The sequence below is a fragment of the Periplaneta americana genome, chromosome 2 (assembly GCF_040183065.1).
Source record: "Periplaneta americana isolate PAMFEO1 chromosome 2, P.americana_PAMFEO1_priV1, whole genome shotgun sequence".
In the NCBI taxonomy this organism is placed as follows: domain Eukaryota; kingdom Metazoa; phylum Arthropoda; class Insecta; order Blattodea; family Blattidae; genus Periplaneta; species Periplaneta americana.
The window spans coordinates 64,179,531-64,195,805 of record NC_091118.1 but is presented as its reverse complement, the minus strand read 5'-3'; the positions used below and the strand labels follow the sequence as shown (position 1 = coordinate 64,195,805).

The 16,275-nt window shown below is 35.8% G+C and overlaps 1 protein-coding gene across 3 annotated transcripts in view; it reads left to right on the top strand.

The window, feature by feature from the left end:
• Nucleotides 1-16,275, top strand: part of Klp31E (kinesin-like protein 31E) — a 517,900-nt gene that overhangs the window by 462,839 nt on the left and 38,786 nt on the right. For all 3 annotated transcript variants that reach the window (XM_069817888.1, XM_069817889.1, XM_069817887.1), the window contains exons 25-26: nt 10,101-10,221; nt 12,544-12,717. In XM_069817888.1, the coding sequence (XP_069673989.1) occupies nt 10,101-10,221; nt 12,544-12,717 (295 nt within the window). The remainder of the gene's footprint in view (nt 1-10,100; nt 10,222-12,543; nt 12,718-16,275) is intronic.

Genomic DNA, 16,275 nt, shown 5'->3' with positions numbered 1-16,275 from the left:
GCATAATTCATATTGCTATTTGTAGTTTCTGGCTAAAAGAAATGCTGTTGAGCTGTAATTTGTATTTCTGCATTATAAATGATAAATTTCTTTCAATTTACATTGATGCACATGTGGCTCAGTAGAATCAGAGTAATAATAATTTTATTAGCTAAATAGCTAGAACTTCAGACCTAGATTAAAATTTCGGAAAGTGCGAGTAAAATTTTTGGCACACAAAGATTTCATAATAGCTTTCTCGAGGTACTCCATTTCCCTTACTATCATTTCACAAATTATCTGTTATTCATTATAAGAAAACTTGAATAAGCATGATGAGTCTGAAATATATGCTGAAGTTCACACATGAAAGAGTAAAAATAAATAATGAATAAATAGGTGCTCTCAGTGCTCTTGTTTTTGTTCCTTATTTACAAAAGTGAAATTATAGGTAGATGTATATATGTACATGCATATTGTTCTATTCCCAGCTAAATTTTTTAACAAATAAGATACTTTGTGTAGGGTGGAAGTGATGTAACTGTGCACATTGAAGAGGCAATAGAACACATTAAAATAAATTAAAAACCTATTATGCATTTTGTAATTAAGCTGAAAATGTGTGTAGTTTGGCAACAGTGCATAATCAGCTCATGTATGAATACACACACACACATTAACCTGGTCTGAACAGCAACTTTCCATCCCTTAGTCACTGCAGTAGAGTTGCCAGGCTTCCTAATGGCAGGAAATAACGATATGTGTTAATCTTTTTATGTGACTTGCAAGAAAACCTCCCATTTTAATGAAAAACTGCGAAGGGATAAATCATTCCTATCAGTTTCTCTAATGATACAAGTAAAAATCAGAATTGTACAAATAGTACTTATCCAGTAAAACAGTGTTAACATTTCGGGGAAAATTATTTCTTTCTGAGAAAAATATTCATTTGGAATTAGGTGTTAAAATTTTTTGTTGTACTTCAAGAAATAAGCTATAAAACTTTGCACAGTTATGATACTTCCACTCTGTATATTCTCCTTCTTGACAACAGAAGAATCGTTCTTCTCACTCAACATGGAATGAACCTTTTGTATCTTGTTGTTAGAGGAGAAAAATTTGCTGTGGCGCCAGGGATCGAACCCGAGTCTTTGGTTCTACACACCAAGCATTCTAACCATTGAGCTATGCCGAAGTTCAATCCACAGCACCAGATCGAATCTCTCTCCTCTAAGTGTTTTTCCCTTTGTGGCCTTACTCCATGTTCGACATACATGTTGACATGTTATATTAAGTCAACTGCCATTATACAGAGTGATTTATATAGAACTGACACATTTCTTTCATTAATTGTTTCAAAACGAATTGTGCTAGCGACAACTTATTATACCTAAAATGTAGAGGAATTTTGGGAGATTATTTACTTCTATAGCAAATGTTGTCCGGCGTTGTCAAATCCGGAGATCTCGGTGGCCACAGGTTCCTGGAAATTATTCGGTCGTCACATAACCGGATAAATGGAACCATGCTTTATCTGTGAACCATGTGATGGACAATATGGCAGGATTTTGCACAATGAACGTCTGAAACCAACGACAATAATTCAATCTTTTATCCTTATCTGGTTCCTGTAGCTGATGAACAACCGTAACCCTATATGGCTTTAGGCTCTCTGACACATTGAGTAGGTGTACCCTGTCTCCTGCGACAAACGTCTTAATGATTTTTTGGGTGACTGCTCCAGTCGTGCATATAGGGTTATGGTTGTTCATCAGCTACAGGAACCAGATAAGGATAAAAGATTGAATTATTGTCGTTGGTTTCAGACGTTCATTGTGCAAAATCCTGCCATATTGTCCATCACACCGTTTACAGATGAAGCATGGTTCCATTTATCCGGTTATGTGACGACCGAATAATTTCCAGGAACCTGTGGCCACCGAGATCTCCGGATTTGACAACGCCGGACAATTTGCTATAGAGGTAAATAATCTCCCAAAATACCTCTACATTTTAGGTATAATAAGTTGTCGCTAGCACAATTCGTTTTGAAACAATTAATGAAAGAAATGTGTCAGTTCTATATAAATCACTCTGTACAAGAAGCGCACTCAACTGAGTGACTTGGTGGCCGGGATTCCACAGTAGTTATATGCACTGTTGGGCGAAGAATCTATGTAAAGATTAATTTTTTGGTCCTACGGAATTTATCTGTTATGGTAACAATTGTTGTTAGAGGAGATTCCCTAGGACTGTCTGGGACATTTGGACCCCACCGTTTTCAGCAATTCAGATTTCGGATTAGTGTAACAGTAGTGATTATTGGTTATCACTTATCACAATTTACTTCCTAATACATAAAAACTTCGGTGGCCTATAGTGTTGTAAAGAAGCACTGTCGGTCCTTGGTTACCGGTACTGTTACTTAATAAAATAAGATATTCTCTTCACTCTATATTTTGAATTAACTGTCATTCTTTGTTATGGTTGTCTATATTTTCTTATCTACAAGTCTCGGTTTCTGGTCATTCAAATAGAATTAGTAATTTATTATTGATCCAACAAGTGGAATTTTGTTTCTTGTTTCCCTTTTCACCTGAAGTGCATCACGTTTCCTAAGGTTTCAATAATAGTAAAAAAGCACAGTCTGTATTACGTAACTAAATGCTTACAGTGAATAGAATTGAAATATACATGACCCTCTTGCTTGATCTCACTGTGGAAATGAATCAGTTACATGTTGATAAATGTTCACTTCTTATTCATCATCCCAGTCTCTACAGAAATATTGAAGTGCAAGAGAGTGAATTACTTCATTGTTAAATGCTCTGCATTAGATACCAACCAACAATCCGTATCCTTAACAAATTAGACCAAAATTTTGACAGCATTAGCTATGTATGTCTGTAGTACGTAATTTTTAATTAACACTTATGTACCGGTAAGAAAAAAAGAATGAAGTCACATAGTTACGAAGTGCACAATATAAATAAAGAAATATCTTTACTACTTACAAGTAATAATAGATTTTGCAATATTTCACACAAAAGAAATAAACCTGCTAAACACTTCTCAGTACATCCAGAAGCTCAGTTAACTTGCACTGTTGTCTCATGCTTTTCTAAAGTAGACCGTTAGAGTCGCAGTCTGTGAGATACTGATCACACCTGAAGCATCTAACCTACATCCTCCCCTACAATTTGAGTCAAGGCAACTCTAAATAAACATGAATTGCTGTTGCATGTATTGAATGCTTTGGATCAAGGTTAAGGCAATAAAACCATAAAGCTATAAAGCCATTGCATTCAAACACGAACATTTTTTACACCCTTTTTATCTGTCCCACCTTTTCTTCCCCTTTCCTTCAGGTTCTTTCTTCCTCATACTGCTTGTATTTTTAGGATACAGTGTCACGTTAAAAAAAAGCACTGAGTTCGTTAAACAATCTTGGAAGATTTATGAGTTCGAGAGACTGACTCATAATCCATTTTACTGATATTCTCTGTCCGAACTTATATTACTAAACAGTTAATATATTTCTCACTTTTTCGTTATTCAGAATATACAGGGTGTTAAAAAAAGATAATTTTTAGGGGTGGTAGTACGCATCACAACAAGAAAAGAAAGTTCAGTAAACATGAATCCTAAAATTAATAGTTTTCACGAAAAAGACAGGTTAATAGGGCTGCACATTCTATCCCGTAGATTATCTGGTTCTCAGTATCTGCGTTTCTTAGCAAACCAATTGGCTGTCTTGCTGGAGGAAGTGCCATACCATCAAAGACTACAAATGTGGTTTATGCATGACGGAGCACCAGCCCATTTCCATAACAGAGTCACATGACATCTAACACGGGTACCGGTACTTAATCTTCAATGGATTGGCCAGGGAGATCCTGTACCATGGCCTGCTCGTTCTTCAGATCTTAATTCCTTGGACTTTTGGTTATGGGAACACTTAAGACCTTAATATATGCAACACCCATTGAAGACGTTCAAACATTACAGGACCATGTCTTCTACGCTTGTCAGCAAATCAGAGACCAACCAGGAGTGTTGGAAAGATCACGTGGTTCCCTTAGACATCGAGCGAAAGGATGTGTTACGATGGATGGAAGTCACATCGAGCATTTGCTATGACCAGAAGATATTAATTTCAGGACACATATTTATTAGACTTTTTTTTATTTATTTTATTGAGTTCTACCACCTCTCAAAATATTAGAACCTTTTTTTTTAACACCCTGTAGATGTAAATGTTTGTAGATATTTTGATAAATAGTGCAATGACATGAATTCTTACGTAAGTTACATAATGCAAACAAAGCTTTCTATGCCATTCAGAAACTGCTGGTATTTAAATTTATAACAGTAATCCAACCAGTAGCCTACTATTTTATAGCCCTGAAACATGGAGCTTAACCAGACAGGAAGAACATAAATTGATAGTAATAGAAAGCAATGAAAGTTTTTTGGTCCAGTCTTTGACTCGGCTGAAAATAAGTGAAAAATTCGTAGTAATGATGACATCCATGAATTCACAACACACCTCCAATTAAATACAATGTACAGGGCATGTGGTGCACATGGATGATATTAGAAGTTATATTCAAACACTGGCAAAATAAAAAGACCTTCAGGAAGACCGAGGAGTAGATGGAGGGATGATATTGCGAAATAATGCCTGAATTTGGGGACTGACAACTGGGAAGATCTGACCATGGACACAACAGCGGAAACGGATTGATTGATTGATTGATTGATTGATTGATTGATTGATTGATTGACCTTCGGGAAAACTGAGGAGTAGATGGAGGGATGATTTTGTGAAATAACGTCTGAATATGGACGATGATAACTGGGAAGATCTGGTCATGGACAGAACAGTGGAACCGGATTGACTGACTGACCAACCGACCGACCGACCGACCTTCGGGAAGACCAAGGAGTAGATGGAGGGATGATATTGTGAAATAATGCCTGAATATGGAGGCTGACAACCGCGAAGATCTGGTCATGGACAGAACAGTGGAAATGGATTGATTGATTGCATGGATGGATTGATTGATTGATTGATTGATTGATTGATTGATTGATTGATTGATTGATTGATTGCAGAAAAAATAAAATAGAGATTGTCTGCTGCTGTGAAGTAACAGTTAGCATGTCTGACCATGTAACGAGTGGGTCTGAGTTCAAATCCTGGTTGGGGTTTTTTCCGAGGTTTTCCCCCCTCAACCAACCAAAGAAGAATTGTTGGATAACTTTTCAGCATTGGACCTTGGACTCATTTCGCTTCATAAATTCAACTTCATCTATCATCTTTCAATAGTTTCAAGTCGACTGGAGATGCAGCAGACGCAGTAGTGTGATTTTCACAACAGATGGCATCTGTCTGAAGAAGCTGTCTCAGGGGGATAGAGAAGCTTTCATAGCTGACTGCGTCGGATCTAGTGTTGTGTAGCTAATTTGATAGATGGCCCCAAATAGTAAATCACGATACCTACAGTACTGCAATCTCTAGTCTATATAGGATGCAGTAGGATATAGCAATGTGATTTACATACAGATGGCATCATTCTGGAGGCTGCAGAAATTCCAGGGGAACAGAAGGGCGTCTGTAGTTGTTCCTTGTAGACTCCGTCAGACTTGGATGTTCTAGCTGAATCAATAGATGCCACCGAACACTGAATCACGATACTTACACAGGAATGCGATGCTGAGGACTTCAACAATCACCCTCATAATAAGGAGGTCGCCACAAAAAGCCTCAGGCTGTGGTGCAAGGCTTCGGGCCTTCCTCAGAAAGGGGCAAGGGAACATGAAGATTCAGATTCAGATCCTGACTAGTTCAAATGTAACTTATGGTGGACAAAGATAGTATAAAGTTCTGTTGTTGTAATCCCATTTTCTCAGTCATCAATGTACCATCCTTCAGCGCATACTATGAGGGATCACTTCTGACAATCACTTGAACAGAAGACAGATTAAGGGAAAAAACCTAGAAATATTATGATAGCAGAAGTAGTACTCTGTTTAACAATGTTTTCATTTACAAAGTTTTTTTTCATCGTCAAAATGGCCGACAAATTTTGCCTGGAACCCTCTGTCATGAATAAAGTTTTAAAATTATTAAAATCAAAACTCTTAAATAATAAAATAAAGATGCATTTGTATAAATATTTCGAAACATATATGCACAAATAGGATCTGTTGTATGGGAATGACGAAGTAACGCTGATTTGGATAATCTAATTCGAGGTGTAAATATTGTAAGACTTGTTAAAGTACAAGAATTAAATGACTTGGTTATTTAATAAGAATGGATTCTTATAGAATTGCGAAAAGAAATGTTTGGGATATCATCAATGAGGTATCCTTAAGGAAGAGTGGATTTATACGACTAGATGAGGTTAATGAAATTTAAGTACTATAAAAAAACGTAGAAAGAAATTGCTGGAGTTAAGATCTGGAAAAAATTAGTTTGGAAAATTAAAAAAAAAAAAAAACACACACACACAGAGGATTATAATGATGAAGGAAGAGGAGGAGGAGGAGGAGGAGTAGTAGGAGGAGGAGGAGCAGAAGAAGAATAATAATTTGTACTTTGGCTCTGCTACATTAAGTACTGATTCTTCCTCTAGTCTACAGTGACCATTACACTTATACAATATTTAAATATAATTTATATACTCCTGCTGTGACTGAGTGATCAGAGCTTCGGCCTGTCACATAAGTGGTCTAGGTTCGAGTCCCAGTCTGGCCTGGGATTTTTCATTCCATCTCCATTCCATAGCATTCCCCAAATGCCGGCTGCCAATGCACAAAAGGAGACTGGTTTAGGGACAACTGGAGTTGCCTGCTGGTACCTTAGTGTAGTCAGCCTGTGTGGGTTGGAAATACGCCTAGCTCAAGTGTTAGCACAATGAAACTTCTAGGTCGCGGTGCCCCCTCTCGAAAATTAATTTCAATTCACTTAAGATATAGTTTATTATTATAAAAAATTTTATAATAATTCACGTAGTAGTGGAGAAATGTTTAACCATTGTAGTAGATTTATTCGGAGCCTGTATAGGGTGTTTTTTTGTACTGACTCTACAGTCCTGGGTATTTCTACATCTATGAGGTGATGCAGAAGACCATAACTTTTGCACCAGAATATTGTAATGATGCAATTAATTGACTTCGAGATTACCTTCCCACTGACCTCTTGCTAGGTTATATAAATATTTAGTTTTCTTTCTATTCTGAAATATTTTGTAAAGTGCAGATTTGCTTTGCTTTTCTCAGGGTACTCTTATTTCCTTCACCATTTAAACTCTTTTGATCCTCCATCATCACCTTGTCTTTACCCCATGAAAAAGTGCATAACCTTGCAGCCAGCACTGTAACATAATAATTATTCTCTAGCACATAGTAGAAGCTTCATATCCGACCAACCATTTCAGCCGAAAGTGGATTATGTGAAAATAAGGGGGAAAGTAGAAGATACATTCTAATGCTGCAAAAAATCGACTTCGAAAATTTTCTTCGCCTTTTATAAACAGTAATTGTTTTTTTTTTTTTTTTTAATTTTTGTAGTTCACTGTAAAGCGCAGATTTGCTTTGCTTTTCTAATGTGCATTATTACTAACTTCATTATACCAAAAATAGAAGTACAGTAAAACCTGTGTAAGTCGGTCACATTTCATTCCAGTCAAACCTTGTCATCATAATAGAGGTAGTTATATCGTCGACTTAGAGTGTAAACCTGCTAACCGCCAAAAAGAAAATTTTACAAGGGAAGCAGAAAACTAAGTTTAAATTAACTCTGAAACTTTAGGACCAAATCCAAAGTACAAGTGGCATTTGTACCTTTGCTTTAAATTTGGTCCTAAAGTTTCAGAGTTAATTTTAACTCAGTTTTTTGCTTCCCTTGTAAAATTTTCTTTCTGGTGGTTAGCAGGTTTACACTCTAAGCCAACGATATTACTGTTTTTTTCTGATTATCTGTGAAGATTAATTGTGCATGTATACATAATGAATATAACATAGAACATAAAAGTAATAAATACTTATTTTTTATTTTAAATGATCATAATCATCATAATTATTAAGATACTATTGAAAATGCAATAGGTTTACTGAATATTCAAAATTTACATTACAAGATTTGTGAAATTACAGTACAATAAAATACTTATTTCGAAAATAAAGAGTTCATAATGTTTGTTTCATTGTTATCTGATATTTAAAGATCTTTCTTTCAATGTCTGTATATAATTGAAAGAGCCCTTTTACAACATTTGAATTATTGGCATTTCATTGTTTAATTGCTCGACACATTTTAGAACTTCACTGTCATAATCACCACGTTCTTTCGTCTCGTCATTGGTACTTAAAATTTCTTCCAGCACTTCTTCTGGGGTTGAGGTCACTTTTTCATGAACTATAAGTTCGTCGTCTAAAGACCCTCACAATTACCTTCCATTTTACAGAAGGAAGAGGTGGATGACCACTTACAATAGCTTGCATATAGTGACTACTGCTATTTCTAAGTACAAGAGGCTAGGGTTGCCAACTCTAGGAGACGGAAATTCAGGACACATTAAAAATAAATGGACATTAAAAAAATTAAAATGCATTTCACTGTAATTACACTTGTATTTTCAAGCTCAATTATAAACAATTAGAATTATACTTACTACCTTTGTACTGGTATTAATATTGGTTGAATATTAAAATCGGTTACTTAGAAGTCTTCATATTTAAAAGCAAAGGGACTGATATACATGTCACTAGATTCACTACATTGACATTAAGATCCGTTCCCACTTAGTGGAATGAATTGAAATTAAACATCTGCCACCACTCACATCTAGTGGAATTGAACTGAATCGTTTTGCTGTTTATAATGGATCATAGCTTCAGTACAGTTATGTGGAGAGGCGAAATAAATATCCGAAACAAAAAAGGAAATACTGGATTCATGATCTTATTTTAACTAGAGATACACATTGAAAATTTTTCATTTGACTTCACTTTCTTCTGAGAGACAAAACAAAATTTAATATTAATTTATTTTCGTATGTGTATTGCGTACAAAATAAAGTTTAATTTTTACCTCTTTTCTCTCTTAATTTACTTATTTCGCTCCAAATATTATCACGGGCATAACTATTATTACTGTAGATCTTTTGTGTTTTGCCATTTAATAATAGATTATTCTGATTATTATTTATTAATTTTCTTGTTCATATCATAAAACTGTTATTTTCTGTATATGTGCTATTTCAGCAATAACTTTCAATAAAAAAATTAAGCCACTAACTTTATAGTTCAAAAGAATACTTTTTGCTTCCTTTTTTTTTTTACCAAAAAATTCTCTGCAGGAGATATCATTTCAGTTTTGGTAGTGTGGAAGAGAAGGTCTTAACTCTACCAGAATAAATAAATAAATATATAAATATCAAAATTCATCATAACTAAGAGTTCTGATTTCACAAGTTCTGACCTCAGCCAACTCCTCTCGTTAGTCCAGAGATTTTTTTTTCATTTGCGAAAAAAAAAAAAAGAAACTCTCCAAATGAACATTACTAATTGGAAGAGCGAGCAAAAGCAGGCTTGATTCCTTGAAGTTTGGCACACTACATGTCTTCAAAACAGTGTTCTAGCATTCATTTTGAGCTGGTACATCTTTCAGTCTGTGAATCAATAAGAAATATGAGAATATAAAATTGCAATGAACAACATTCCGGGCATAAAGCGTCCTGAAAATAATTTTAATTTCTTTCCTGCATAGGGAACTGATTTTCTAATAAACCAGAAAAATTCCGTACATTTGGCAACCCTACAAGGGCCTTGGAAGTTGACCTTGTTACATTTATGATAACTTTCTGTATAGTACTGCACAAAATTTTCAATAACTACTATTACAGTGCTCAAGTTAGATAGGTGGAAATAGGTGGTCAACTTACAGAGTAAATTCTATATAGCCTATAAACAAATGAAAATATGCCTGTTTCATAAAAATGTGGTCAAGTTACAAAGATGGTCAACTTCACAGGTTTTACTATACGAGAAAAACATTGAACTAATGTTCTACCGTCACCATTCAAGTTTCTTTATGTTTCTGCTTACAGGTTCGAATCAACTGGCAAGTTGAGTGGAGGCCATCAGGCGGCTGTTATGTGCCTTGCTGTAGGCAAGCTCTCGGAGGATGAAGATGTGGTGATAACTGGCTCTAAAGATCACTACATCAAGGTAGAATGCAGCTACTGACTTATTCCATTTGACAGAATTAAACTTTATGACTAGACAGCAGAAAAAAGTCAAATAAAAGTCATGTTTACGGTTTACAAGTATTGTGCGCATAGACTATGACATGAGGTGTGCACACATTCCAAGTAGGTATAACAGGCTACCGTCCGTAGAGAGCACCATGCAAACACCGAAAACAACTGCCACTCTGCATTCTCAGTCAGTCATCAATTCATCATCCGTATGCGAACAGAGAATATTGAGATAACTAAACATATTCTTCATTTGTGAACAGTGAAGTGATCATAATGCCGAAGACAGATGTTAAAAAACATAGGGTGTGTTCTTTAATACAAGAATATGGTGTCCACATTTTTAGTAGTGATACTGGTGAAAAAATTAAGTGTCGGTTATGTATGTGTGCATTAAAAAAAAGATAACAAAACAATCGATAGAACATCAATGTAATACACAGAAACACATGAAAAATGTTGCTCGTATGTTAGAAGAAAATAAGGATTCAAGTTCAAATTCCGCCTCAAATATGAAATATGACTTTTGCCAGGATTTGTGTCGAATGTTGATAAGTTGCAATAATCCATTCAAAACATTGGACAATCCTCACTTTAAAGGGTTTACAGAAAAGTACACAAAATAATCCATTACAATAGTCATATCAACGTACAACCAATTTACATTTCCCCCTGCCTATACCTGCATGCGCCTCTAGTATGCCTACTGTGTTTACGTAAACAACAACCCTCTGACGAGATAAATTAGTTGTGTTATAGGTACCTTCACATCTGAATGACTTTTTTTTCCGCTGTCTATTTATGACACTGTATAAAAAAATAATAATATTTGAACATAATATATGTTTAACTTACACTGTCATATGCATCCAGCACAAATCTGTTAGAATGTAGGTTCGATACCCAGCCCCGGAACAATTTTTCCCTCGAAATTATTCAAATCAACATTACAGGGAGTTACACCGGAAAGCTTGATTTGCATAATATATGTCACTGTTCATTAACAGAAAACCACAATTTAAGTCACACAGAGTTAGTGTGCTCTCAATATTGGTTGCTTGAAGGTTGTCAGCCCACTTTGAGATCTGTGGATGTAGAGGGAAAAATTGGATCGGTGTCTGGTAGAGTTTCCGGGTAGCTCATTTGTTAGAGCATTGGTATGTTTAACCAAAGGTCCCGGGTTCGATACCGAGCCCCAGAACAATTTTTCCCTCGAAATTATTCAAATCATTTTTACAGGGAGTTATACCTGAAAGCTTGATTTGCAGTTCATGTTGTATGTAACAAAAAACTAAAATATCATATTGGTGGAAAATTAATAGTGTTCAGAATTTTTTTCCCCCCAAATGTTTAACAACCTCTTATTCGGTAACTAATATGAGTAGGATCGTCATTTTTGCCCATATCGATAGGAAATCTAATAAAGAATAATTTATTCCTCTGATGTATTTCAATAGCATGCACTGTTTTCGTGTAAATTTAATTTAATAACCACTAATTTCAGGCCACTGCACGATGTGAAAAGGTTGCAACGTCGAGGCAAAGAGAAGCTCACCTACTGAGACACTCGAGTTCGTTGATTTCTTAAATCTGTATCACTAGTAGAGTGTATTAGTGGCAATGTTGCTGGACTGCTGAAATTTCAAACTTAATTTTCTAATTAACCGTGCATTTAATAACAAAACCTAATATAGGTTTTCTGTTAATTTACAGTAAGTGTACCCTATTGTCCCGTTCAGTCTGCAAGGTTATTTTACTTCCACCCTGTATATTTTTTTACTTGGTCATTTAACGATGCTGTGTCAACTACTCGGCTATCTAGCGTCCATGGAATTAGTGATGGCGAGATGAGACCGAGGATTCGCCATAGATGCCTGACATTCACCTTACAGTTTGGGAAAAGCTCAGAAGAAACCCAACTAAGTAATCAGCCTAAGCTGGTACTGGTATCGAACCCATAACCAAGCGACGAGTATATTAATCAGAACTTGTTTGCAAGCATAGATTCCCAATATTAGACTGTTATCTCCTTTTTTTCTCAATACTGTCACACATTTTATAATATAATGTTTAAGATTTCAGTGCTCTGTAGTCTTCATTAAATTAACCAAAAAAAATTAATTACTAATCACGACAAATGGAAGTACTTCGTAGGGAAATTGAGGAAATATACACTTTTTCCAATATATTTTACTTTATCTCTTGTTCCACCTTACTCCAACATTACAAAAATATCTATGACTAGTCAGTACAGTTTTAAACAATCAGTTATTCCATTTTTCCATGTTCTTAGGTATTTGAAGTGAATCGTGCAACAAGCTGTAACGTGTACACGCCTAAAATGAACCTAAATCCGCCTCATTACGATGGAATACAGTCCCTGGCAATCAGAGGGGACGTGCTCTTCTCAGGGTCCAGGGACATGTGCATTAAGAAGTGGGATCTCTCGAAACAGGAACTTATCCAGGTAACAAGTACTATTCTATTGCATTGTTGTGAATTGAACTGAATTCTTACAGATAAATTACTTTCGTTATAGCTTAAAATTTTGTTGTAATATGGGTATACAAACATATTGTTCTCGCCAAGCTTAGACGACCTTACTCACGCCACTCTGCTGACTCGTGCCTTACCCAAAACATAATAAATCATACAGTGCATGCCTGTTAGTTATGCAGCATTGTCACATTGTGACTCTGAATTAGCCAAGCCGCTGGGCTAAGGCAAGTACGATGTTTTTTTTTTAACAGAGAAGTTAGTAGTTATCTCTTGCTGCCAGATAAGCTGGCCTCTCTACTCGGGCTGAGGCCGTCTATGTTTGGCAACGTTGTTATAAAGCAATTCAGTTATCGGATGCAGCCAACTGCATAACATAAACATCGAGAGCATGTTGATGTGACTTCTTTGACTTCTTTCCTCTGAGCTGGGGTACAATATACAGTAAAATATATACAATATAATGAATAAATATTTCGCTATTTTAATTATTTATTGAGATTTAATATCTGAAGGGGTGAGAATGAGATAGTCCAAAGCCACACGTTTAACAAAAATGTTTTTTTTTTTTTTGTGCGAGTTTATTTCTTACACATAATGAGGAAGCTACTAGTGAAATATTATAAAAATTACTCAACAAATAACGTAATATACGCTGAAGAAATTATGCTACCGCACCTAATAGTATTGGATTCTAAACCTTTAATACGCTGTCTTGTAAAATTTTGTCTGTGTGGCTTTTTTTTTTTCTCTCTCTCTCTTGTATGGAGGAGGGACCCAAAGGCTTACACTGTAGCCTGAGGCTTATTGTGCTTACCACTCCTATTCTTGTGAATGATTGGGTAGCCGAACAGCCACGCTCTTGTACAAGTACAGCATGCTGCACCGTGAACTTAACCCGGGCTATTGTATGGATGATGATGATGATGATTTGTGAATTAATGATGGCAAAGTGAGTCCGAGGTCCAACGCCGAAAGTTATCCGGCAATTCTGCTTCAATTGGTTGAGGGAAAACCCCAGAAAAAATTTCAACCAGGTAACTTGTCCCAACCAGGATTTGAACTCAGGCCCTCTCGTTTCATAGCCAGACGTGCTGACCATTACCCACAGCGGTGGACGTCTGTGTGGTTTAGGACTATATCATTCTTACCCTTTCATTCGTCATTTCGGAACTACTAACAGATTGTATCATCAGAATTAGATCACTTATCATGCCCTAGAAGATTTACCTGTCGTACTGTTTTATGCTTTATCATCATCATTGTTGTCTATTATTATTATTATTATTATTATTATTATTATTACTATTATTATTTATCATTATCATCACCATTATTATTATTATTATTATTATTATTATTATTATTATTATTATTATGGCGCGTCCTCAGGTTGCGGATAGAGGAGACGGCCTCCAGATATGGAGGGTAGCTGCGAATATATTGAATAAGCAATCGTGGACAGCCGATAAGGGGTGGTCCTCCAGCTTGGGGGTTGGGCGAAGGGCTAACAACCCATCACCGTAAAAGACAGCTTGTTACGAATTCCTACAGTAAGCCTCGGAATAGGACTGATTCTCTGGCACGACCACAGCAAAGGAATAAGGTTTTGAGATTTGGCACTTGGAACGTAACTAGTCTTTATAGAACAGGAGGGGTAACATTAGTAGCAAAAGAACTAGCTAGATATAGAATAGACTTTGTGGGAGTACAAGAGTTTAGGTTAGATGGGAATGGCATATCACAAATAGGAGATTACTTGTTGTATTATGGGGAAGAAAACAATAATCACCAATTAGGAACAGGATTCTTTGTACATAAAAGAATAAAATCAGCAGTAAAAAAGGTCGAATTTATCAGTGACAGGTTATCATATTTAGTACTTAAGGGTAGATGGTGCGACATCATGGTTATAAATGCTCACGCCCCTACAGAAGAGAAAGACGACTATATAAAGGATAGCTTCTATGAGGAATTGGAACATACTTTTGATCAGTTCCCTAGATATCACATGAAAATTTTATTGGGGGATTTCAACGCTAAAGTAGGACGGGAGGATATTTTTAGACCAACTATAGGAAAAGAGAGCCTACACGCAATTAGTAGTGACAATGGAGTTAGATTAGTCAACTTTGCCACATCGAAAAATTTAATTGTCAAAAGTACAACATTCACCCATAAGGATATACATAAATATACTTGGACTTCTCCAGATGGATTGACACACAACCAAATAGATCACATCTTGATAGATAAACGGAGACATACTAGTATAGTAGATATTCGAACTTTCAGGGGTGCAGACTGTAATTCTGACCATTATTTGGTGATTGGAGAATTAAGAGAAAGATTATCAGTAGCCAAGCGAGTAGAGCAACAAGTTAATATTACTAAATTCAATATTTTGAAATTAAAGGACGAGGAAGCTAAGCAAAATTATCAGGTCGAAATTTCGAATAGGTTTGCCACTTTAGAAAGTTCCGACGAAGTTGAGAAAGAATTAGATGTTAATAGCGTGTGGGAAAATATCAGAGATAGTATCAAAATTGCAGCTGAGCAGAGCATAGGTTATTATGAAACTAAGAAAAAGAAACCGTGGTTTGATGAAGATTGTTGCATGGTAGTAGAAAGAAGGAAACAGGCAAAATTGAAATTCTTACAGGATCCAGTTGAGGAGAAGAGAGAGAATTATTTCAATGAAAGACGGGAAGCAAGTCGTACACTTAGGAATAAAAAGAGAGGTTACTTGAAGGAAAAACTGAATGAGGTAGAAACAAATAGTAAGAATAAAAACATTCGAGATTTATATAAGGGTATAAAGGAATTTAAGAACGGATATCAGCCAAGGGTAAACGTGATCAAGGATGAGAATGGTGACTTGCTTGCAGACTCTCCATCAATCCTAAACAGATGGAAAAACTATTTTGCGCAACTACTAAATGTACATAGGCCAAATAGAAATGATCGGGACGATATTGAAATACAAACTGCTGAGCCATTTATACCCGAACCCACGCTTTCAGAAGTCGAAATTGCGATAGAAAATCTGAAAAAGTACAAGTCTCCAGGTATCGATCAAATTCCAGCAGAATTAATACAAGAGGGTGGAAGTGCATTATATAGCGAAATTTATAAACTTGTACTTGCTATTTGGGAAAAGGAAATTGTACCAGATCAATGGAAGGAGTCCATAATTGTACCTATTTTTAAAAAGGGGGACAAAACCAACTGTGGTAACTTTCGAGGAATATCACTTTTGTTGACGTCGTACAAAATTTTGTCCAATATTCTTTTGAGGAGATTAACTCCGTACGTAGATGAAATTATTGGGGATCATCAGTGCGGTTTTCGGCGTAATAGCTCGACTATTGATCAGATTTTTTGTATTTGGCAGATAATGGAGAAAAAATGGGAGTATAAGGGTACAGTACATCAGCTATTCATAGATTTCAAAAAGGCATATGACTCGGTTAAGAGGGAAGTAATATATGATATTCTTATTGAATTTGGTATTCCCAAGAAACTAGTT